This window comes from Tachypleus tridentatus, chromosome 13 (genome assembly GCF_004210375.1).
Source record: "Tachypleus tridentatus isolate NWPU-2018 chromosome 13, ASM421037v1, whole genome shotgun sequence".
NCBI classification, from domain to species: domain Eukaryota; kingdom Metazoa; phylum Arthropoda; class Merostomata; order Xiphosura; family Limulidae; genus Tachypleus; species Tachypleus tridentatus.
In genome coordinates this window covers 176457158-176484573 of record NC_134837.1, presented here as the reverse complement: position 1 = coordinate 176484573, position 27416 = coordinate 176457158, and the positions used below count along the sequence as shown (strand labels likewise).

General features: G+C 34.7%; 1 protein-coding gene across 1 annotated transcript in view; it reads left to right on the top strand.

The window, feature by feature from the left end:
* Positions 1-27416, top strand: part of LOC143236384 (epithelial sodium channel subunit gamma-like) — an 83346-nt gene extending 55930 nt beyond the window's left edge. Inside the window, exons 5-13 of the mRNA XM_076474649.1 lie at positions 7640-7767; positions 8345-8502; positions 9733-9831; positions 10711-10873; positions 12835-12901; positions 14496-14550; positions 19640-19680; positions 24221-24296; positions 26644-27416. Of these exons, the coding sequence (XP_076330764.1) occupies positions 7640-7767; positions 8345-8502; positions 9733-9831; positions 10711-10873; positions 12835-12901; positions 14496-14550; positions 19640-19680; positions 24221-24296; positions 26644-26889 (1033 nt within the window). The 3' untranslated portion in view covers positions 26890-27416. The remainder of the gene's footprint in view (positions 1-7639; positions 7768-8344; positions 8503-9732; positions 9832-10710; positions 10874-12834; positions 12902-14495; positions 14551-19639; positions 19681-24220; positions 24297-26643) is intronic.

Sequence of the window (27416 nt, the reverse complement as noted above, 5' to 3'; positions counted from 1 at the left end):
ATATACATAACTATCCAATTACAAATGAGTTTAACGTATTCTATTTCTTCTGTTAACATTTTACTACACTGTATACACTGCAATGTTTATTGTCTATCTATTATTGGTTACCACTACTTATACAGACAGGAAAATATTTACAATATGAGAAAACCACTTCTGATATTGATATTACGTGTTGATAACATGTGTAACAAAATGTTTACTTTTTCTTGTTCCTGGTTAGAAAGTGTTATTTCCCGATTGCTTATGCCTAAAGTAAATGGAAAAGGCCTATTTCTCTCTTCAAACTTTGCTTTTGTGACTTGGATAATGAACTTTTTAAATTTACCCTTTTCAAGAACATTTCAGGTAGATTCAGTAATAAGTAGCTGATAGAGAATTTTCAAGAACCTTTTAGAATTTTCTAGAACTTTCCCTGGTAATATATATACAGGAGCTCACCACTCACCACTTCAGTTTAGTTCTCGCTGCCTAAGTGAACACATAGACCTATCTGATTTTATCAAAGATGGTATCAAGAGCTGCAAGCATTCTCCACATGCATTCTGCTATGTATGTGGCAAATCTATCAAGACAAGAGCAAAAAAGTATTCTGTGACAGTATCTGCTGAAATGAGGGAAGCCTACAAGGCATATTTCGGCACGCCTGTCAGGGATCAAAACAAACCCTGGGCACCTCATTTTACCTGCAAGCACTGCAAAAAAATCCTAGAAGGTAAGGGGGGACAATTTTTGCTTGGTTGAATAGTAAGATTTTATATTATACAAATTTTAAACATTTTAAAATTTAAATGTATTTTGGTGCACCTCAAAGAGGAATACAACAGTGTCAAGACTTTGCTAGAAGCCTTGAAGTATGATGAGTATGGCTGGGAAGTTATCGGATACTTCAAAATGGTAGCATTCTTGTTATCTTTGCTTTTGGGACAGCATGGACACCGCAGCTCACTACAACAGGAAGCACTGGCCACAACGGACCGAGTTCTCTGTGGGGAGGCACAATGTCAAGTGTGAGCAACTAGTGGACCTCCAGAAGTTGTTGTTCCAACCATTGCACATAAAACTGGGTCTCATGAAACAATTTATCACAGTTCTTGATAAGGAGTCTGCAGTCTTCAAGTACCTTCGAGACTTCTTCCCTAAGCTGTCTGAGGCAAAGGTCAAAGCTGGTGTCTTCAATGGGCCACAAATAAAGAAGATTCTGGAGGGCGCAAAATTCCCCAATAAGCTCAGTAGAAAGGGAAAAAAAGCTTGGGACAGCTTTGTCACAGTGGTTCAGGGCTTCTTTGGCAATCACAAGGCCGAAAATTATGTCGAACTGGTTGAGGCTCTGGTGAAGAAATACGGCAAATTGGGCAGCGGGATGTCTCTGAAAGTCCATATCCTTGACGCTCATCTTGATAAGTTCAAGAAGAACATAGAAGCATACTCAAAATAGCAAGTCGAACGCTTCCACCAAGATGTACTCGACTTTGAACGCCGCTACCAAAGAGCGTAGAACAAAAACATTGTGGGAGACGATATTTAGGGGCTAATACGTGAAAGTGATTTATATTATAGTCGCAAATCTCGAAAACTACTCACTTTTAAACATTTTTGTATAAATTTAGTGTAAATACATGTAAATCTTGATTCATATGTTGTTTTATTCAGACCTTATGCAAACGAAAATGTACAAATTTGCCCGTTTTTACACAGAAAATAGGTTAATTTCTAAATTTCATTATCCAGGTCACAAAAGGAAAGTTTAAAGGGAATAATGACCATTTTCTGTACTTGTACAGCATAAGCAATTAAGAAATAACACATACTATCCAGGAACAAAATTTGTGTTACATAATGTAATTTTACATCACTCGTTCATAGAAGTATAAGGACATGTTTTGCTTGCAGCTTTACTAGAAGTTTTTTTCTAATAATAATAAAATGCTAAATATGAAAATATCTCAATATAACGTACTAAAAATGTATGTTGCACTGATCAGAAAATTGAATGTCATATACAACTAATTGTAAAAATAATAATGTGCTAATAATCTGAAGCTGACACGCCATAGGGCTATAACTCTCTTCGTGTGTAAAGCAAAATTCTCTTTGTGCAATACTATTAAATTGATACCTCTAAGACTATAAAAATATTTTTGTAATGTAATAAAACAATTTTCTGTAACGTATAATGTTGTGTATGTAATGTTATATCTACGTAATACTATAAAGACTTATTTTTTTTAGTGCTACTAAACTATTTATGTGTGAAAATATAGAACTGCTTTAATACTGTAATGCTATAAAACAGTTTATTTGTAAAAATATAAAAACTATCCCTCTGCAAGGCCATAAAATTTGCATCTCTTTGTTATAGAATATTTATGTTTAGCTCATAAAACTGCTCCTCTGTGATACTATAAAATGTCTCTGTGCAACGCTATAAAACTATCAATTTCTAATACTATTAAACATATCTTTGTGTAATGTTATGTTACACTCCTGTAACTCTATAAAATTAACTCTATGTAGTACTATAAAACTGCACTTCTGTAATACTATAAGATTGTATCTATACATGATATAAAAATATATATGTGTGATGTTATATCCACCTGAAGTGGATTCCTGTACGTGGTAAGAGGACTTCTCAGAGAAGGTTCTGTACTTTTAGTTTACCTTCTCTGGGATCTGTACATCCATCCACGTGTTTATCGTGTGTTGCGACCCGTAAAGGGGAGAGAATCATGGTGGTTGAGGAGTCTAACTCCAACAAGCCACGCTGGTCTTAAATTTCTGTAGACGGATGGCTTTGGCGTGGCCCCCCAAGGTCAATTAGCTGGTCCTGTTGGGCTAAGGTAAATTGAGTATTAGTGCTGAACGTTTTCAACGGATGTTGTGGGCATTGTGGCTGATGCTGGTGTTTGGGTATGGTGCTCACGATACCATGGCGTTGCTGCAGTGTCATTCCTTGGCATTTTAATGCATCCTCCAGTAGAACTCTGTGATGGGTGGGATCAGTTGGCACTCAGTCCTTCTCCTTTCATTATGGATCCCTTAAATCCATATAAAAAATAAAGCAAAAGAAAAAACAGCTCATTAGTAAACGACCACGTCTTGAAAACAGAACTGCAGTTTTTACCTCATTCTACACCTGTTTCTCATTTTCTTATATTGCATTCTTTGTCACACAAACCTTTAGGGCATATGTTCCCCTTTTTATTCAGAAAAGATTAAAGGAGATTGCTAACTCTCCTGAGAGAGTTAAGAAACTACATTCCGGAAACGTCTTGGTGGAAACATCTACCCCAAAACACAGTGAACTTCTCTTGAATTCGAAGGCCATTGGGGATATGCTACTTTGGATTCTGCACGAAGAGTTATTGTTGAGAAAGACTTGAAGAACATCTCAGAGTCAGAGATCTTTGCTGGTTTTTATACCCAAAGAATTTCTGCAGAGGCGTATCTCCATTTGTAAGAATGGAATTATGATTTCTACCACTGACCTAATTTTGACGTTTACGTTACCACATCCACCCGTCATTGTCAAGTGAAAGGCAGGTCATATATTGCCAACACTCTCAGAGTTTCCAGTGCCAGTGGTCCAATCATTGCAGTAGCAGAGATCACGACACCTACGAGTGCGAACTGAGCTCTCACTGTGTTAAAAGTAGTCGCTCTCTTACTTTCGTTCTTGTCCTTGATAGGCGGAAAAAAAATAGATACAGCATTTAAAAAACGTTAATAACATTTCTTACCCCATTGCTCGGAAATTACTTTCCCCAACTTCATCTCGGACACATGGTGCTGCCATACGTTCTACTGCTACAGTGGGAGTGCAGACTAATATTTTCGTGCCTCCAACAGAGTCATTCTCAAATCATGTGAAGAGTCTTTTGCCCTTTATGGATAAATGAGTTGACAAGTCCATGTCTACTTCTGTCTGTGTCCCCACCATTCCTTTCAGTAACTGCCCTGGTACACTTCTTTTGGACCCAGCTTTTGATGTCTGCTCGAGTCCTCCGTCTTTGGCTCCGAGATGAAGAATGATTATTCCTTCGCGCCCTCAGTCACTGGAACCTACATCTACTGACAGATACTTGCTAATTAGATCGGGGGCATGATTCATGGAGGTGGACAGACCTTCTTTTAATAAGGAAAAATAGCGTGGTCGTAAACCAAATTGTTCTCCATCTAAGTAAAAACGGCCACCTTTATACAGGGGTTTCCGTTCCAATCTGGATGAAATTATGCCCTTGACTAATTTTTATCGTCCTCTATATCTTTTTTTAGAGGAAACATTTATGAAATCTACTGATACAGTCACATTTTTGCAGTTTTTTTTCACATTAGATCGCAGGTTGTGTGATGGACGAGAGCATAGAAAGGTGGCGCTGTTGGTCAACCAGCACGTGCCAGCCCTGTCTGTGCAGCTCGATAACCATAAGAGGCCGTCGCCATCTGTGTTTCTTTGAGTTGTACTATCATTATTTGTTCTCTCTAGCTGTCTCCTGGAGAGACATATGATCAATCAGACTTTGATGCTTTTGCTGAAGAGTTGCTATGTCTATATTTTTAGTCCTGAGGATATTAATGAACACCTGGGGTAGTGCTGATATTGATGTGAGGGGTCATTCTGTAGAGTGTATGCTCTCGAATCACAATCTTTCTCTGTTTAATATTGGATCTTATACTTATTTTCATGCATCTGATCAGTCTTTTACTGTCATTGATCTCTTTATCTGTTCCCCTTCACTTTTCTCTCGCTTTTCTTGGATGGTTTACAGTGATCTACAAGGCAATGATCATTGTTTTATTGTTTTGTGGAAGATTGGCTGTGGGCAATAACACCCAACCGAGTGCCTCAGTGGAAGCTGGAAACCAGGCCAACTGGTTATCATTCACTGCTCTCTCAGAACTTGATTACCTTGTCATCTGTCTTCCATCAATAGATGACTGCATGGGAGCAGTGACTGACTGTATCATCTAGACATTTACTCATTCTATTCCTAAATCCTTGGCATGTTTTCCATGGTATCTTCGTCCATGGTGGAGTTCTGTTTGCCAGGAGGCAAGGAAGGCTCAGAAATAAGCCTGGGATACCTTCATATGGTATCTCTCTCTTTCTAACCACATCCTTTATCAGTGGTCCCACGCTCACACTTGGTAGGTCAGGTGTCAAAACCAAAGAAATCATTACTACCGCCAGTTTCAAAATAGTTTGGGGAAATATTCTGAAAGTATGTAGGAGATATGACTTCCATCCTCTTTCCATCTTACTTTCCAGTGGCTAGGAAGTTGCTGATGTACAGAATATTGTCGATACGTTTGGTGAGAACATTTCTCATGATCCAGTGTTTCTGTTTCTTCCCCTGCCTTCTTGGTTATCAATTCTCGTATTGAGTAATCGTATTTTTCATTTCATGTTGATCGTCTCTATGACTATAACCGCCCCTTTACACTGATGGAACTCAGATTTATTCTTCATTGGTCTGTCAGTACATTTGTTAGAACTGATGATATTCACAATGAAATTCTGTGATATATATCTCCTGCCTCTCTTGCTATTTTTCTGGTTGTTTTCAACCAAATCTGGTAAGAGAATGTTTTTTCTGATGCTTGGCCCCGGACTATTGTCCTCCTTTTCTCTAAGCCTGGAAAAGATCACAAGATTCCTTCTAATTATTGCCAAGTTGCTTGGACTAGCTGTCTCTGTGAGATTTTAGAAAGGATGGTTAATGCTCATCTTGTTTGATTTTTCGAATCAAACAACTTTTTCTCGCCAACTCAGTGTTGGTTCCATCAATAGCGCTCCACCATGGACCACAAGACTTGACTTGAAACATCTTATTTCCGCGTTTTTTGACCTTAAGAAAGATTATAACACTACGTAGAGCTACAGACTTTTGCAGAATCTCCACTCATATAGGTTACTTGGCCATTTGCTCATTTTTATCCAGAACGTTTTAAATGGCGAGGCTATTCCAAGTCTGTATAAGTTCAACACTTTCCATCCTTTTCCACAGGAATTTGAAGCCCTTCAGGGCTGTGTCTTGAGTGTCATATTTTTCAGTATCAAGATTAATGTTGTCACTAACAGGTTCCTCTTACTTTTGCAAAAGTGCTCCGTGTCGACGATTTCCACATCTCATGTTGGTCGCTGAATTTGAGATTTACTGAATGGCAGCTTCAGATTGTCCCCAATCAAGCGTTGAAGTGGACCACAGCAAACAGATTTACCTTTTCATTCTTGAGAACCGTTTGCATGCACTTTTGTCACCAATGGAGTCCATGAGACAAATTTCTTGGGGTTTATCTTTCACCATAAGCTGACCTTCATTCCTCTTATCAAGCAAGTACTACGTGTCAAGTATACAAGGGCACTGAAGTCCTCCATGTCCTCTTCCACCTCTTTAAGAGTGGATTAATGTTCTATGCTCATGATCTATCGAGCTCTCATTCGATCCAAACCGAAATATGGGTCTATGGTCTATAGTTCTTTTAGAACCTCGGTCTTGAAGATGCTGGACCTCATTCACCATTTGGGGTTTCAGCTCTGCATAGGGGAACGAGCTCGCTGACCTCATAGGTAAGTCCGTCTATATATATGTACTACGGTCCTATATTTAAGGCTCAGTTTCTCGCCATTTGGCAGTCGACTTAGAGTGAACAACCTATTAACAAGCTTTTTCAGATCAAACATTCTGTTCTCTTTGGCCATCTTGTTTTCGTAAGGATAGAAATAAGGAAGTTGTCGTGGCTAGGCTAAGTATAAGTCACAGTTTTTAACCAATCGTCTTTTTTTCACTGGGACTGATACACCAATGTGTGGGATTTGTAACATTCAAGTCACAATAGCCCATTTTACTGTCGTGCTGTTGTTACAACACTAAGTGACGCCACTATTTCAGACATGTCCTTTCCACGGGTTTACCCTTGACATTGGAGATGGTGAAACTGTCCAGCTTCCTTATATTTTTAGCTTTTTACAAGCTATTGGCCCTTTAAATGAGATGTAAATATTCTTACCCGAAGTTTGGACAATTTTTCGTTCTAATTTGACCTATTTTTACATTTTACTTTTACACTTTTTACAAGCTGTTTGGCGCAGCTAGCCGAGTTCCTTTGTACCAGTAAACGCGAAACAATCAACCAGCTAATGTTATAAAAGTGACCCCTTGTAACGCTGCAAGGATATATTAGTGTAATGCTATAAATATGAATTTGTGTAGTGCTATAAAATGTCCATATGTAATACTATAAAACTATATCTCTAACACTGTAAAACATTTCTGAAATACTATAAACTGTCTTTATATAACGCTATAAGACCACAGCTTTGTAATGCCATAGAACTGTTTCTATGTGATACTATACAACTGTTTTTATGTAATGCTATAAGACTGTTTCTGTAAGTTACAAAAAATTCTCTTTTTGTAATGTCGTAAATTTGTCAGTTTGTAATCTGTGAAACTATTTATTTAAATTATAATAAAACTGATATATTGAAATGATATAAAATGAATCTAAATTTAGCCAAAGTTTTACAGAACACTTACTGTACTGTTTTGTTTTTGAGTTAACTTTTGTTACGCTCAATATTCGTACACTTTAGAATACAACAAACTAAAATAAAGTCTAAACTATGCAGGTTTTCGACTCATTATTATGATTCCTTATTTGGCAACTGTTTCACGTTCAATGCTGACTGGGGTTTGGCCAGCGAGAGAGTTGGATCCTTCCTGTACGAATCAACGTTTCCTGATTTAAGCTTGAAAGGTATGTTTTTTCTGATCTTTATAATAATCGAGAATATTGAATGTTACTAAAAAAAATACAAACCATTTACGTAAAAGACAAAGAAGCAAGTGTTTGAATAGTCATACTTGCATTACTGTAAGAAACAGGAATACTAAAACTTCTTACAGCTTAAAAAGAAGACAATGTTTTAACACAATAAAAAAAGTTTCAAACCATATGAGTTTATATTAATGATTCTGAATGCTCGATATGTAGTTTTAGTTAACTGAGGAACAGGAGACGGAAAGATAGATAAGACGTAGGATAAAAACGTGATTACTTTTAGTGAATAATTAACTAGATTTAGTATTTGTTTTTAAAGACAGAGAAATGAGTAATGGCGTTCTTGGGCTCTGAGTCGTGTTAATTTTCAATGAAACACAACCAATTTGCGAAGTTCATACTCCAAAAACAGTGGATTAGCGAATTACTGAGACACTGAGATCAAGAGCAAACACTCAATAAGTGTAGTATTCAAGGGAGTTTCATTTTCTAGTGATGAAATTTTACTGAGATATATTATATAAACCAATTAATAAATATCTATGCCATTTAGAGAAAGAGCTAAAGATAATCATAGCTTTCAATGAGGAAGACTACCTGCTTGTTCCCATGGTACATATATTTTTTCATCCTCCTGACATCGCACCAAACTCGAGGTTCGAGACTTTCGAAATTCACGCAGGAAGTGTTCAGAGCTTCGTTATATCTCAAGTAAGAGTTCCTTGATTCGAAACGTTTCCAAGAAACGTTAGTTGTTTTTTTTTTCATAACTCAAACAAACATTTTTGTAGACATCGATTAATTTTTTAATAAACGAAACCCTACTCATAATTTGTTTAACATAAAAAAATTGGAATAATTCAAGTAATATAATAAAGAAAACAAATCCGGGAAACAGACCATAAAGTACAAGATTTTATAACTTTACCCACATTTCCAATATAATAGAGCAGCATGTGTCTTAAAAGTGCAACATGCGATCAAATTACCTACATCTCTCACACAGGGCATTAGAAAAAAACACACACCTCAAATACGCTCATCTCCCATACAATGTCATATAAGAACACGAGACTTAAGTACATACGTCTTCAACAAAACGCACTATAACAATACATGTTTATGTACCTACATCTCTTATGCAACTTCCATCTATCGACAGTAACCTGGTGTAGTTGTTTATTAGTGTGGACCTCACAGTGGACTACCTACACTTCGTCTACCTATTGACAGTAACCTGGTGTAGTTGTTTATTAGTGTGGACCTCAGAATAGACTACCTACACTCCGTCCACTTATTGACAGTAACTTAGTGTAGTTGTTTATTAGTATAGACCTCAGAATAGACTACCTACACTCCGTCAACCTATTGGCAGCAACCTGGTAGAGTTGTTTATTAGTGTGGACTTCATCATGGATTATTTACACTCGGTCCTCTTACTGACAGTACCCTAGTGTAGTTATTTATTAGTGTAGATCCACAATGGACTATCTGCACTCCGTCCTTTGCAGCGAATGAAACCGAGAAGTTTAGAGTAAATCCTTAAATTTACCAGTTGTCCATCGTAAAACAATCTAGTGTAATGTTTGTATTAAATGTTTATCCATCGTAAAGCAATCTAGTTTAACGTTTGTATTAAATGTTTGTTGCTAAACAGATAATTTTACAGTGCTATTTTCACTGCGATTACACAGAGCTCATGTGTCTTCAATATATCACAGTGTACCATTAAGTACAATATCTGAACAATAAGGTATAGTCATAAGACAATCAACACAACAAAGTAACATGTAAATTACCAGTATTTCGTGAACACTTAGTTTGATAAGTAACGTCATTCTGTGGTATGTGATATAGTGATTTATGTATGAAAGAGAATGTCATGGCATTATTCTTTTTGTGGAGAATTTTTTTATTTGATAATTTACGTATTTATTTTAGACAACCTCCGTGAAACTTCCACCCCCATACACGACAAACTGTATGGACTACAACGCTATAGGAAGTTCTTCATTTAGGAAAGGAATTCTGTCACAATTTGTAAGTAAAGAATTTGAAAACAAAAGCTATTTATCAGTGAAATATTTTTGTCTTTTAGCTAAACTTTTAATTCTCGTTCTTGTGAACTTTTCGTATTGTTTTGAAAAGAGCAAAAGTACTTCTTAGAATTTCGATTTACTGAAATGTTATTAATGTCCTCCAGTGGTGTCAAGTTGTAGTAAGGTGTTTCAGAAGTGTCAAAATGCGGTAAAGTGTTCTAACAGTGTCATGTTTTAGTAAAGTGCTTAGCCGTGGCATGTTGTAATAAGATATTCTAAGAGTGCAAAACTGAAGTAAAGTGTTCTAGCAGTGCCAAATTGTAGTAAAGTGTTCTAGCAGCGTCAAATTGTAGTAAAGTGTTCTAGCAGCGTCAAATTGTAATAAGGTGTTCTAGCAGCGCCAAATTGTAATAAGATGTTCTAGCGGTGTCAAAATATGTTTTAGTGATCTTATGTGGCAGTAAGTTGTATGAGCAGCTTATTTTGCAAAAAAAAATGTTTATAAATGAAGATATAATTTATTATATATTTTTTTCAAATAATACAAAGTATTAAAGACGTTTTATATTTTTTATTGTTGCCTCTGTTTATTGTTTCATTTGTTTTATAGTAATATGGCCACAAAAAAAATTCACTGATACTGTTATTTTATTTTTCATACGCTCCTGTAAAAAACGTTTAATATGTCCTTAATTTTTTAATTCATTAAGTGTACTGAAATAAGTAAGACTTGCAAAAACCAAGAAAGCGTTTTTCTATAGCTAATTTTAAATGATTTGAAGTCTATTAATAATTGAATAAAAAACTAAAAATAAACTGAGTCTTTCGCGACGGAAAAAGTTAATTAGTGGTAAATGAAGATTAGGTTTTATCATTTTAGCTCTGCCAGACAGAATGCGAAGCTAACGAAAGTCTACACCACTGTGGATGTATATTTCACTTCACTCGTGATGGAGAATATAGAATTTTAAGTGATACATACCCTTATACTTTCGAAAGACAACGAGTTGAAAACATTGAGGTTTGCTACGATACTATGAAAAGTAAGAAGGGTTAATATGTTCGTAAAGTATATAGGTATCATTTTGATGTGTAAATGTTTATAATTAAATACAAATGATTGGATATATAATTATTCGTTCAAATATATTACTTGTAACAAGTGTTAAGAATTAGAAATCTTCAACCAACTAAAATAATCAAAACTCAACCATTAAAAAAGTTGGTTTAGCAGCAATAAGTGATTTACATAGTTCTTTTAAAATATGGTTAACATTAATTTTCTTTTGTTGGTTGTTCGTAGTTAAGCACAATGGTACACAATGAGCTGTCTGTGCTCTGTCTCTCCACAAGTATCAAAACCCAGTTTCTAGCGTTGTAAGTCTGTAGACGTAATGCTGTGCCACTGTGGGAGTAATTTTCTTTAAATAAAAAAAACCCTCCTCGGTGGGTACTCTTAGCTTACAAGGTTAAAATTCTGGTTTCGATACCCACAGTGATCAAATAACAGATAGCCTATCGTGGAGCTTTGTGCTTACTAACAAACAAACAGATTTTGAAAAACGAATGTAACAACCATCATAAGAAACGATTTGCCGATTATTGTATGACACTCTAGACAGCGTAAGTTTACCTAAGTTTTATTTAAATCAACGTACCCCGCTAGTACAGCGGTTTATTTCCGGGTTTACAACCCTACAATCAGGGGGTTCGATTTTCCTCGTGTTCAAGACGTAACTTTAATTAACTATATTTTCAACCTATTTGCAGAATGTTTTAAACGGCTCACAAAAGTTCATTCACTCTAAATAACTGTTTGTTTTGTGACGGTCGAACTCTGAATTTTAGCGTTTATAATATCTCGAGCTTGCCGCGTAGCCACTGTGAAATAATTCAAAATAGATAATTAAAAACAAAGAAATCTAAAATAGTTAAAACTACATTAAAAACCGTTATAATTATTGTCTTCCTCCCAACTTTAGAAATCTTATTAAAATGATGAATTTCCATTAGTTAGTGAATGTCATTATCGTGATACATAAAAGTGATGAAATGTGTTTTAAACGATGTAAAAAAGGCTAATTTATGAAAGTATTTTCACACCATACGAAGATATACCAGAAACTAATAATTTATGTGTTTGTTTTTTATTGAGACGTATTTGTAAACTAATTTTTTGATTAACTTTCCGATACATTCACTAGAACTATTGAATCGTCTGATGGTTTTTACTCATTTTACTGACCCTTGTCATCCCATCTTCTCACTCCCACATGTTTTTTTAATCCCAGTAAAGGGATATTATGTTCGCGTGTTTCGTGACCCTCTCGAATATAAACTTAGAACAGAAACAAGATATTTGCACGAAAAGTGTGAGAATAATATTCATGAAGTGGCGCTGAATAAAAAATAGGGGAGATGGATAAGAATAGCTTACTTTCTATATGGATAAAAAATTCATGTGTCTGTAATATTATAAATATCAACAAGTACTTAAACATGCAATAATGATAAAAATAACAACAAAATTTACATGTTTCGTTTGGGACTAACTAGTCATCATAAGACTAAAATATCCATTAATACACAGGCCTGGCATGACCAGATTGGTTAAGCCATTCGACACGTAATGTGAGGGTCACGGGTTCGAATCCCCGTCACATTGAACATGCTCGCCCGTTCAGCCGTGAGGGCGTTATAATGTGACGGTTAATCCTACTATTCGTTGCCTGAAAGAGTAGTCCAAGAATTGGCGGCGGGTGGTGATGACTAGCTGTCTTACACTGCTAAATTAGGGATGGCTAGCGCAGATAGCCCTCGTGTACCTTGCGCGAAATAAAAAACAAAAACAAAACAAACCATAAATACACATGCACAAAAAACTGAGGGTACTTTAGTGACATCTAGAGGTAAATCTGTATCATAAATACCATAAAAATTGAAACTATATCAATATTACCTCTACTAATCACGATAAAGAAAATTAAAAATGTGTTTCTTTTAGACTGCTTTGACAATGAGACGACCGACGTGATAGGATTTTGCAAATCTATTTGCAAAATTCCGTGTAGGTAAGTCATTTTTACCACACAATCATCCTTTTATAGATTTATATTATTTTACGGATTTGAAGAAAAACACCCCCAAAGGTGGACTTACCTGGTCCGTTTTCTCACGTAATTAATGAAGAAATAACTTTGATGATTACTTTATATCGATTAACTGAAAAGTATAAAAACAGTGAATTAATTAGTTGTTTGTGCAAAGAGAGAGCTGTTATATCAAATGCTGCTATTATATCAAAAGTACCTGTACAGGAAGTGGCCACTACTGGCTTATTCCGATCCTTCTCATCAGCAGGTTAACATTAAGAATGGCTAAACCTGAACCTTGGGCTCTTTGACCTAACTATTTAGTTTGTGTTTCATACAGGGTGCCCTCCCAATTGAAAATATTACATTTTAGCTTTGAATTTCTCAACCACAAACATGCTAATTTATTTTCTAATATTTTTTTTCTTCCTGAAGACTAAATTGATTGTTAAAAGGTTAATAAAAAACGAGTGGGTAAACACAATAAACACGATAGACCTAAAGCATTACAAAACACTGATAGTTTTATTATTTTATAAACCTGTTAACAAAGAAACTTAAACATCCGTTAAATTTAAAAGTTTTCTAATATTTTTGTTTAATGTGTAAATTTATGTTCTGGTATATAAAATTTTCTTTTTTAATTTTTTAAATAAAAAATGCATATGGTTTGATCCACATATTAAACCGTATTGGAAAACTATTTCTTAAACAAAGGACTTGCAAGTTTTCATTGTCAGAAATGTCATGTTGTAAATTTAGTAAAAATGTGTTTGCCACTGAATTTATTTTCGAAGTGAGAAGAGATAATAACTAGAAGAGTGATTCACAAAGAGCTAAGCTAATCGTTATTTTTTAACTCTTTATAAACTGATATATCAGTTAAATCTATAAGAAGCAATAGAGGAATAATTTTCTCACATTTTTATGGGCTCAACATGGCCAGGTGGTTAGAGCACTCTACTCGCAATCTGAGGGGCGCGGGTTCGAATCCCCGCCACACCAAATATGCTTGCTCTTTCAGCAAATAGGGGGTTATAATGTGACGATCAATCCCACTGTTCGTTGGTAAAAGAGTAGCCCAAGAGTTGGCGATGGTGGTGATGACTAACTGCCTTCCTTCTAGTCTTACTCTGCTAAATTAGGGACGGCTAGCGGAGATAGCCCTCGTGCATCTTTGCGTGAAATTTAAAAACAAATAAACATATTTTTATGAATTAATCATCCATTGATTATCTCTATTTGTCTTTCAGTCTCTCATTTATTGTGCCTCTTCACAAATCGATCTTTTATTGCTCTGTTGTTTCATATAGATGTAACTAAAATATCAGTTTATAAAGAGTTTAAAAAATAATGACCAGAGGAGTGAATTCTCTCAAGATTTTATTTCTGCTAATCTTTCATATAAGCCTTTAATTTGTACAAACCGCTTTACAACATCTTAAAACTTAAATATTTTTAAATAGAGCCTGGTCAATTAAGCAGCTAATGGAAAATCATTTTAAATATTGTAGTTTATGCCAATAACAATTCTGCCACATCATATATTTAATGGATATACTTTTGTTTTTAGAGAAGTGTCGTATCATGTGACAACAGAAAGTAAGCTCCAGTCTCATGACATACAGGTATAATTTTTTCGTTATTCTTATGTGTGTTATTTTTATGCATAAAACTAAAGATTTTTTTTTAGTTTATTTACTTTCATTGATAGTTAACAAGGGGATTGCATTAAAAACATTTAACACCCTTTGGTAATTGCAGTCATCTTGCAGTTTTACTTTTTTTTCTTCTTTTGGAAACTGGCATTTCTAACAGCATTTTGTTTGAAAATGTAAGGATTTCTAGCTTCACGCACGTGATGCAAAGTGTTTGGTATCAAAGATTGAGTTATACAAGTTAATGTTGAACAACATTTTGTTAAATTTATAAGTGTATATATGTAAGTTTTACATAGCGAAAAGAAACATTTCCTTTCAGACAGGCAAAAAGGATTGACAGTATCTTTCGAAAATAGCGCCTCCTGGGAGCTATTTTAATATCAAAAGCTTCACAATTTTTAAATTAACATACTTTGTTTGTGAAAAAAAAAATCGTTTGTGCCTTCGTGATTTAAAACATTTTTCCTTTAATTTTTTTTCTCTTCATATCTCTTGAGATACAGATGGAGTTGGGGAAAGTGGTGACTTTTTGTTGGCATGCTAAAATTTTGTTTTATAAACTTAACTAATGATAATGTGAAATTTGCTTTTTCGTAGCTTCTCCAAGCAGGAAATATATGCTTATTAGGGAAACAACTGTCCAATACAAAAAACAGTCAATTATGGTTCTAGGGCAGAAGTTCAGGAACGGATAGGTAGACAGATAATAAAATATAGTTTATAAAATACTTTAAATGATCATAGGTTTTGCAACATGCAATTTAATATCATTAGTTTTTCTGTTCAAATTCAGAGCTTTGGCTACCAGGAATAAATTAGTAAATATCATCCGAACAGAAGGTTAATCAAGGCAAGGCAAGACAAAGTAAAGTCTTGATATGTATTGTTTAATTGTTTGTTTTGAGTTTTACGAAAAGCTACACAAGGGCTAACTGCACTAGCCGTCCCTAATTTAGCAGTGTAATACTAGAGGGAAGACAGCTAGTCATCACCACCCACCGTCAACGTTTGGGCTACTTTTTTACCGACGAATAGTGGGATTAACTGTAACATTATAACGCCCCCACAGCTGAAAGGACGAGCATGTTTGGTGTGACGGGAATTTGAATCCGCGACCCTAAGATAACGAGTCGAGTACCTTAACCACCTGGCCATGTTGGACCTTGATACTATTAAAGATATAGAAAATAGTATTTTGTAGGCTACCAATTCATTTTCTCCAAAAGATATGCAATTATTATTTCATACTCACCCTTCTTTCTACAACAGGGGCCGGGAGTGGTTTAGTGGTTGTGTATTCGGACTGTAAATCAGAGCATTCATGGTTCGTGGCCCGTTTCCGCAAAAACGCACTCCGTACCTAGAGTGTGTGGATCAACAATTACAGCGAAATCTTTAACCAGACAAGTTTAGCCCAAGTACTGACTGTGGGTGACGTTGACTAACTGCCTACCTTCTAGTTTGTCAGGTCTAAATTAGGACCAGCTATGCTTAGTTACTGTAGTACATTAGTAACGTCACACACATGCGTGGGGCCCGGCATGGCCAAGCGTGTTAAGGCGTGCGACTCGTAATCTGAGGGTCGCGGGTTCGCATCCCCGTCGCGCTAAACATGCTCGCCCTTTCAGCCGGGGGGGGGCGTTATAATGTGACGGTCAATCCCACTATTCGTTGGTAAAAGAGTAGCCCAAGAGTTGGCGGTGGGTGGTGATGACTAGCTGCCTTCCCTCCAGTCTTACACTGCTAAATTAGGGACGGCTAGCACAGATAGCCCTCGAGTAGTTTTGTGCGAAATTCAAAAAACAAAACAAAATAAAACATATACGTGACGGATACTCCTACATATCGTATAACAAAATACAACCTATCTAGGATAAAATTGTACAGCTATAGCATGCGAAAAAAAATGCCTGTTTAAATCTGATAATGAATAGAGGTCAACTAGGGATCAACTTTAAAACATTGTTAAAATGAACATTTAAAAAATGTCAAATTAACACCGTGAATCAATAAAAGTTGGAATTAAAGATTAACATGTATTAAGATGCGTTTCAATGCTATTTAGAGGTGATCAAAGGTTACTTTGTTGTCATGTGTAATATAGTCGCTACGAGTGTCTGTTCAGAAACTTTGGAATAGCACTGTGGTTTTTACATATTCTTAAAAACTGAATATCAGTCGACACTTTCCGAAGTTTGAGATCGACCTTTTAAAGAATACGAAACACACGTAACACGTTATGTCCATATTACCACGTCAGTACGAAACGAACGTAACACGTCATATCCATACTACCGCGTCAGTACGAAAGAAATTTAACACGTCATATCCATACCGCTATGTTAGAATATTTTTAATTAATTCATCAGATGGAAAACGAATTTTTATAATAAATATTTAAAACATGGTAATACAAAAATAATAAAACAATCTTTATTACGGGCATTTCTGAATTTCCTTAGCTTCCGTCACTCCTCTACACAAATATTATATACCAACTCCATTTTATTTTCATTAGGTGTAATCGCCTTGTACCCATCCATACCCATAAAAGAAGGCATAGTTAGTATTATTAATTTCACATCATTACTAAATCAACGCATTTTACAAGCGAACATCACATTAGCAACCATCCACACAATGCTTAATGTCACCCAAAACAACAGTTATTTTCAATTCAGTAACACTTTGTACAAACAAAAGAAAGGAGTAACAACGGGTAACAGAACAGATGTCACGTTTGTTATAATATTCATACATACACTAGAAACCAGACAAGTAGTAAAATACATCAATGACGTGTATTATACAGAATCATAGGAAAGGAACACTACAGTAGATTTACTATTTCCTAACTTCCACTCACCAGTCACGTTCACATCGAAACTACCTGATGCCTAAGGATACTTGACGTTTTTAGACGTAGCCCTAAAAATCCAAGAGACATATACAAAGCTTCGTACATAACAAAGAATACAAAAAACTGATATTTCTCCATTAAAAATCACACCACCTAGAAGGAGTCAAAAGGGGAACCATGGCAGGAGAATGTAGCATACTAAATTAAAACTAATCCACAACAAATGTCATTCAAACAGCACAAAATGATTTTAAAACATTGCTTTTACTAAACTGACATCCTGAATGTTACATCAACAATATTTTCAAATCATAAAAAGCAAAAACCATCACAAAGCAACAAACTCCAAAACAAAAAAGACCACATAAAAACACCTTCAATGAATATTGCTTTCACAAACAACTCAATCACAAGCAAGGTTCGTAAAGTCATTAAACAATCGAAAATGAGAATCAACGTGACACGTAAAACACTGAGAGAACTCTTAGTTTACTCTTAATTCTCACAAACAAAATGTGCCAAAAAACGATAATATACCAGAGAAAAGGTAGCAGGACAAACGTACCACATCAAAAACGTGGTCTACCAAATCATTTATTACCTATATGGAGACACATATATCGGAGAAACCTTTTCACACTCATAATCTCAGAACACATGAGTGCGTGATATACGAATGATCAACACAAAACCACTCCAGCAGTACATTTCCTACATAAACACAAAACCCAAAATACAGGAGACCCAAACTCCTTTAAAGTTCATATTTTACCAAAAACAGAATATTTTAAAGAGAGAAAATATGTAGAAGCTATACTCATTAACGAGAAAAACCCAAAAATTAACAGACAATGGGTGTTACGTGTAATTAAACCACTATTCATAAAACAACACATTGTACTACTACACTTAACACTATTATTTTCAGTTTGATGGGTCGCGTGCTGACTCGTAATCTGAGGGTCGCGGGTTCGAATTCTTATTACACCAAACATGCTCGCCCTTTCAGCCATGGGAACGTTATAATGCGACGGTCAATCCCACTATCCGTTGGTAAAAGAGTAGCCCAAGAGTTGGCAGTGGGTGGTGATGACTAGCTGCCTTCCCTTTAGTCTTACACTGCTAAATTAGGGACGTGCAGCGCAGATAGCCCTCGTGTAGCTTTGCGCGAAATTCAAAACAAACAAACATACCATTTGACCATGCCGGGCCTAAAATGAGCTTAACTCCTGAAATTATAGAGATAGTTACTGAGACTAAAAAGTTATCTTCCTTGAGTTTCCTTACAGTTGTATTAGGCTAACATTTGTCGTAGTAAATTATTAGAAATGGAATGACACAAGATTCAATAACACTATCATATAGTTAGTTGAGCATGAGTGCTTTGTTTTACGACGGCATCTTTAAGGTCAGTATAGCTAAATTAAAGCTCCGTTAAAAGGCACAAAATACGGAGTTCCATATTTTTAGTTTTAGTAGTAATGAAACAGAGTAGACTATTGGAAGCATTTCCAGCACTTTTTAGAACTTAAATGAAAGTTTAAGAAATGGATAAAACACATCATTTTCTTCACTGGGAAGAGGAACCGCGAAAAAACGTTTTAAATAAAAGCTAAACAATAAGATTTTCTAGCCAAGTTTTATAAGCTAGAAAAATAAGGATTCTAAGTATCAAATCCTTTAAAAAATTTGACTGTGTTTAAATCCTACTGTTAAAATTATTGTTTAATATTTACTATCTTACAATTGTTAGGCACCGATCTCATGATGTAGATGATATGGTTACGCCTACAAAACATGTGATAATATTTAATGTTTCGTTGCTCAAATAAAATCCAGAAGTTATTGAAAACAAATATTAGAATAGTTAGTTGCAAATTGTAGACTAATGTTTACACGTTATTCGCGAAAAATATGTAATATTAAGAATGCACGATGAATTAAAAATAGCTTTAAATAAAACACATTACACGTATACGTGGATTTACAGCACCTTAGCTCGTAATTAATTCGTACTGGAATAAAACATAAATAATATTACGATACTTGTATAGTTTATCAGTTTTAATCCTATAATATATGATATGTTTATCAGATGGACATGCGATTTCCATTGCTATTTTGGTTACGAAAACTAGAAAAATAATATTAATAACAAGTAGGTATTAATTAATTAATTTCCTACTCTTGATTCAGGAAGAATTGACGTCTTGGCTATCCAAAAATCCAGATTATAAGTAAGGAAGAATTTCATTTTTATTTATGTTTCTGTGAAAGTTATGAAACAAACAACTGTTATGTACCAGTGATTTTATATATAATGCTTTGTATTATAATTTTGAAATGTGTGAAAAAAGAATTTTAACTGTTTAAGTTTTTTTTTTGTTTTTATCAATCAATTTATAAAATATGTTTTATCAGTTTTAGAAGAGATATTATTATTATAATTATTATTATTATACGTAGTTAAGAACAACCATTTAAATTGGTTTCTTATTATAAAGTTGTAAAACACGACAATTAAGAAGACAAGTTGTTAAAAATTCTTTATCACGAGAAACTCACTTGAAATAAAAATGTATCTCAAAACGGCTGGTATGGGTATTAACACTTTTATTGATAAGCAGAGAACAACGTTTTGACCTTCCTAGGTCATCTTCAGGTTATGAAAGAAAGTTTGCAACTGATCATTGCCGGACACACGTCTTCGAGACGAGAGTGTATACGGGTACAGGATTGTAGGGGCGTCACAGTTAGATTGTTGTTGTTTTGAATTAAGCACAAAGCTACTCAATGGGCTATCTGTGCTCTGCCTACTACGGGTATCGAAACCCGGTTTTTAGCGTTGTAAGTCCACAGACATACCGCTGAGCCACTGGGGGGGCGTTATAGTTAGATGTTAGGTTATTAATTAGTATTTGTACAAAGGTGCTCCTTTATATTGGTTTAATTTGGTTTTAGTTGTTGTATAAGTAAGGCTTCTTTGATTTTGCGTTTGTTTATATTTGTTTCCCTTCTTAGTATCTGGGTGCTTGCTATGGTTATACTGTTTTTATTTGAATTGCAGTGTTCAAAAACGTGCGAAGATGTTTTTTTTTGTGTTCTTTGAATCTAGTTTTCATTTTTCTGCTTGTTTCTCCGATGTAGAAGTCGTGACAGATGTTGCATTATATTTTATAAATGATGTTGATGTTGTGTTTGTCAGTTTAGTTTGTACATAGTATAGACTTTAGTTTTGTACCTGGTTTTTGAATAAATTTGGTGTTTACTGGAATGTTCTTTTTGTTATAAGTTTTTGCAAATGTTGGTTATTTTTTCGCTGATGTCGGGCATATATGGCATGCAGCTGCATTCAGCTTTATACTCACCACTATACTGGTACAGGTATGTTGATGATACAGTTGCTGGATTCACATATACCGAACACACGCTTAATTTTTTTCAATCACGTTAACTCTATACACCCCAACATTAAGTTCACCTGTGAACAGGAAAAAACTAACCAAATAGCATTTCTTAACCTCAAGATTACTAGAACTAATACACAATTCAAAACAAAAATCCACAGAAAAATCACCCATACTGGATTATACATTCTCTGGTACTCAGCACATGAAACAAAACAAAAGCTAAACGCGTTAGGAAACCAAATAAACACAGCCCCAAAACAATGTTCACCTGATAAAATTAACAACAAAATCAACAAAATAAAACAACACTTTATCAACATCAACAAATTTAATCAAACACCGTTGAAAAATTATACACACACAAATACAGACCTAGGCGAAAAGCACAGTTAATAACAAACAAACAATAATAAATTCAAAGAAACAACAGACTATAAAACCTTATACTGCTGTATATCATATATTCCCGATGTCAGCAAAAAAAAATAACCAACAATTGGAAAAAAAACAAACTTATAACAAAACACAACGTTCCAGTAAACCCCAAATTTATTCAAAAACCAGGTACAAAACTAAAGTCCATATCAGGTAAGAACTAAACTGACAAACACAACACCAATATAATTTATAAATTACAATGCAACAACCGTCACGACTTCTACATCGGAGAAACAAGCAGAAAAATGGAAATCAGATTGAAAGAACACACAAAAAAACACACCTTCACACGTTTTTGAACACTGAAAATCAAATAAACACAACAAAACCATAGAAAACATTCAGATACTAAGAAGTGAAACAAATATAAACAAACGCAAAATCAAAGAAGTCATACTTATACAACAACTAAAACCAAAATTAAACGAATATAAAGGAACACCTTTATACCTACACTAATAAATAATCTAACATTTAACTGTAACGCCCCTACAATCCCGTACCCGTTTATATTCTCGTCCCTAAGACGTGTCCGCAACGGTCATTTGCAAACTCTCTCTTTCTTAACCTGAAGATGACCTAGGAAGGTCGAAACGTTGTTCTCTCCTTATCAATAAAAGTGCCAATACCATTCTGAGATACAAGTTGTTAACAAATAGAATGTTTTCGAGAATATTTCGATTAGCTTGTGTTTAAACTAATTTTAAAAAGTCAGCACAAAAGCAAACTTATCTCTTTTCCCAAAAGCTTAGCTTTTTTTATGAATTTCTAATTTACTTAGTGCCACCCTCAGTGGCACAGCGGTATGTCTGCGGACTTACAACGCCAAAACCCAAGTTTCAATACTAGCGGTTCAAAGTACAGATAGACCATTGTGTAACTTTGTGCTTTAGTTCAAACGAACAAACAATCTAACTTACTTAGTCAGGCGATACGCACGGTATTGTACATCTCAAGGTCTGAGGTTCAAGTCTAGGCATATTGCTGAACGTGCTCCATACATTTAGCTGTGAATGCTTTATTACAGTAGTTCCACTGTTACTTTGAGTATATTGAACAAATTTTGTGTACAGAAAGAACAGTTCGGTTTCGTTTCTTGTTTTCTGTTTTTATGTCGGTTAGAAAACTACCGTTGCCTTTAATCAGAAGCAAAATGTGTAAAAAACATTAACTGTAAATACACGATTACGAATTATTAAAGTTAGCAGAGAACTGAAAACAAGAATTTTAAGTCGCTGCTAGAGTAGTGATTTTATAACAATGTGTTTAACTCATCAGTTACAGTGTTACAAAATCCAGTTCTTTGTTAATTGTTTTTGTACAATGCATACGACCACATATTTTTCAACACGCGCTAATGCTTGAAGTTTAATAAATCATTAAAAATATATATTGAGAACATTTAATCTTTGCGACTAAAATTACTTTAAAGTAAGACATTAGCGCCAAAAACTAACTAAAAACGAAACTAACTTTTATCATACCTTTGTGAGTAACCTAACAGTAAATTAACTCCTTTTGTCAATCAAATCTCAACACAGTTTTGAGTTGATTTATTAATTTCAATATTGAGTTATTGAGAGGTACGAATCAAACTATCTGCCTATCTTGTTGTCAATTATTTTCTATGAAAATCTATATCTAAGTGAAATTCAGACTTATCATGTTTTATGTATTCTGAAAGCTGCTGGTATGGGTATTAAAACTTTAATCAAAATAAAGTACAGAACAATGTTTCGACCTTCTTAGGTCATGCCTGGCATGGCCAGGTGGTTAAGGCACTCAATTCGTAATCCCAGGGTCGCGAGTTCGAACCATCGTCACATCAAACATACTTGCCCTTTCAGCAATGGGGGCATTATAAGTTACAGTCAATCCCACTATTCGTTCGTAAAAGAGTAGCCCAAGAATTGGCGGAGGGTGGTGATAATTAACTGTCTTCCCTCTAGACTTACACTTCTAAATTAGGGACGCTAGCGCAGAAAGCCCTTGTGTAGCTTTGCTCGAAATTTAGAAACAAACAATTCTTAGGTCATCTTCAGGTTAACAGGTTTTTGTTAATACCCATACCAGTCGTCTTGAGAATACAGTTTTACTTCAAGTAGGTTTTCGTCAGCATGATTGTTTTTATAATCTATACAGATTACGTTTCTTATGAAACTTGTCACACATGTATGCTACCAAAACGACTAATTGAATACTATTTAATATGTTATGAATTAATTAATTAAGATTATATATATACATATACCGGAAAGTAATACTTGGATTATTTTTATAGTAGAATCAATCTGTCTAGTTTGTGAGAGATTAGTTAAGACAGCAGTGAGTAAGACCAGTTTCCAAAGTTTAAATATTTTTTTCATACACAGCCGACATATATTCTAAATAATATATTCTTCGGGTTCCTGAACGAAAACTGAATTGACATTTTGAAAACATCATTAAAATATACAAACGACTGGGGACAAGATTTTTTTTTTAAATATGTGAACTAAAGTAAAAATATTAATCATGAGAAAAACCAATACGTGTAGGATATAGATCTAAAAATTCATTGCTAAATAATGCTTAAACATCGAAATGTTATTTGAAAAGCACATGTCTTATTCACCCTTCGTTCTGAATCTTTAGATAGAAAATTCTGAGTAACTAGTTATTATATGAGAATCAGTGGATTACCATATTAATTGTTTAAGTTTGTCCAATTTAATTTATATTAAAAGTCGCTAGTTGATTGAGTGTGAAAGATGTAACAGTTACACGTTTATACAATAAAAAACTAATTCTGATTATTCTAACAAAGATTATTACATTACCGTAACAATATATATGTGAAAACAATCTTTATTTTTCTTAGTTAAAAGTTTATAAAATTCTGTAATAACGTTTTGAATCACACTTTCACGTCATTTTACTTTTTTTACAGGAATGAATTTGCATTGATCAAGGTTCGTTTTACCAGCAAAGAATATGAAATGTTTTATCATGTACCAATGGTCCAGGTAGGTGATATATTTAGTCAAGGAATTGATTGTTCTAATAATATATAAATAATACATTTAAGTCAGGTTAAAGCATCAACTTCATTAGTCAAAGGGATCTGGTTGTGGCTTTGTGGTTTTAGGTGCTCGGACTATGAATTCGAAGGTTCATAGCTCGATTTGTTTGTTTCTTTGTTTAGAATTAAGAACAGAACTACACGATGGACAATCTATGCTCTGTCCACCACGGTTATCGAAACCCGGTTTCTAGCGGTGTGAGCCCACAGACTGTGGCACTGGGGGCACATGACTCGTGTCTGTTACCTCAAAAATAACAATGCAAAGCACTATTTAAATAATAACTAGTCTGTTGTGTCACATTCCCTTTAAAAATAACAAGTCACGATACTGCTCACTATTTCATTAATAAACAGTCTGTTGTGTCAGTTTCCCTTTGAACATATGAAGTCGTGATATGACTTACTGCTTCTTTAACAACCAGTCTGTTGTGTTAATTTCCCTTTAAAAATAACAAGTCATGATAAGACTCACTCTTTCATTAACAACCAGTCTCTTGTGTAAGTATCCCTTTATCCACTACCTCTCACACTTTGTGACTGTACGATTGTTATAAAGGTGGCTTTTATATCTCCGATATTCAGTTAGGCACAACCAGCTAAAGAGTTGGTAGTGGGTGCTGTTCACTAGTTATCTTCCTTATAGTCTGTCAGACTCAAACTCGGGAACAGCTCTGGAACGACAATTCTGAACAAAATAAATCAACATGACAGACGAACAGATTTAAGGTTTATTAATTTCCCAGGGAAGAGAACTTAGTTGTTTGAAGGAATGCAGTCCCACATGTACAGAGAGAGTAACTGCTTTTAAAGAAACTGATAAAGAGATGGGAAGTGTGACTATAAAGATGGTAACTTTAATTAAGAAAATTTCTGGACTTGCAGTTGTTATTTTCATTATCAGATTTCCTAAGACTTACTAAAGGTTTTGAATTTCGCGCAAAGCTACATGAGGGCTATTTGCGCTAGCCGTTCCTAACTTAGCAGTGTAAGACTAGAGGGAAAGCAGCTAGTCATCACCACCCACCGTCAATGAATCTGTATTTATCATTGTACAAGACTTATTAAATTTAAATACTGATGATGTGTAAACTGACAGAACACTTTCGAATGCCTTTCTTTTTGCATAAGTATGCTTTCATTGATGCGCCCTTTTGACACGACCCGGCATGGCCAGGTAGTTAAGGCACTCGACTCGTATTCTAAGGGTCGTGGGTTCGAATCCCCGTCCCACCTAACATGCTCGCCCTTTCAGCCGTGGAGGCGTTATAATGTGACAATTAATCCCACTATTCGTTGGTAAAAGAGTAGCCCAAGAGTTGGCGGTGGATGGTGGTGACTAGCTGCCTTCTCTCTAGTCTTACACTGGAAAATTAGAGACGGCTAGAGCAGATAGCTCTCGTGTAGCTTTGCGTGAAATTTAAACCAAACCAAACAATTATCCCCCCCCCCAAAAAAACACATTGTTATTCCAGGTATAAAGATTTATCAGTGATCACACACACACACACACACAGAGTTTCTCTCCGACTCTTTAATAGACAAACCGAGAACTAATTATAATTATTTCTTAACAACACCTGATTTTGAGAAGAAAATAATTTTTACTTATTGCTGTCTGTTGCCAAAGAATGTCCTAATAAACTTTGCCGGTGCGGCCTAATAGTTAAAGTGCGCATACAGTGAATTTTAATAATATTTCCACGAAACTGAGCTCCGCACTTCGTAGGCTATGAGTTCAGTAAAATTGAATAAAAGTGAAGGTCAAATGCCACCGTTCAAACTGCCTTCTAAAAGTTTATTAGTTCAAAACTATATACACCTACACTCAGACAACCTTAGTGTAAATTTTCTAAGTCAACAATTTTCTTTGTTATAGATTATGCACATGTTATTATTTTACCTTCTTAGTCTTTATGAGTTAGTGTTTGTTATTGTTTTATTCTGAAATATTTAAAACATAATGTTATTCGAATAATTCACGACTATGACAATAAAGATATAACTTGCTTCATCCAAAGTTCAAACATGTAGTATGTATAAAGTTTTCCTTCTTCTTCACTTGGATATAATAAAGTTAAAAAATTAAGCCATATAGATTTAATGTGTGTGTGTGTGTTTTTTTTCTTATAGCAAAGCCACATTGGGCTATCTGCTGAGTCCACCGAGGGGAATCGAACCCCTGAATAGATTTACGATTACATAGCATTATTTACAAACTATTCTATGTTTTCCGAACATATTATTTTAACGCCTTCATGTCATGACCTATTTATCTTTTTTTTTTTCAGGTAAAGCAATTGTCTAGCGGCTGTACAGCGAGTTTAGGAATAGTCGTTACAATTTTGTTGTTGGATCTGCCTAAAAAGTTCCTTTTTCTGGTAGGATTAATAAAGGAAAGAGCGAAGAGAAAGATTTTCGACCAAAGTTCCGATCCTACTTGTAAAGAAACCAAAACAGATGATGAGACAATAGAAACAATTAGTAACAAAGTTCAGAGTGAACAAAACCCAGTAGAACATAAGCATGAATTGTAACAAAACAAAACGTAAAAAATTCACCGACTAAACTGTTAGTAAAACACTAAAAACTTAACTGTCTGTCTTATTTGATTTATTGTTAAAATAATATTGACTCGCTGATTTATTGTTATTCTATACTTTACCTCTTGATAAGAACAAATGCACACACTGATAAATTACTGTGGGATACTCTCTCCGAACTTGACGTGTTGTTGATAAAAACTAAAACATCAACTAAAAGTCATTGAATATTCAGCCTTAACCAGATTTATTTCAAAGAAAACTACAACTACTGATAAACTGATTGATTGTTAAGAGATAGTGGTCTCTGTCCTGCCTTGTCATTAGAAGAACATGGACACACTAATTCATAATTCTGAGTTTATTTCTTAGAAGAAAAAACGTACATGTTGAATTATGATGAACGGAACATTGTCTCATATCACGACGTGTTATTTTTAAAGGAAACTTGAAACAACAGACTACTAACTAATGAAACAGTGAGTCATATCAAGACTTCTTACTTTTAAAGGTAACTAGCA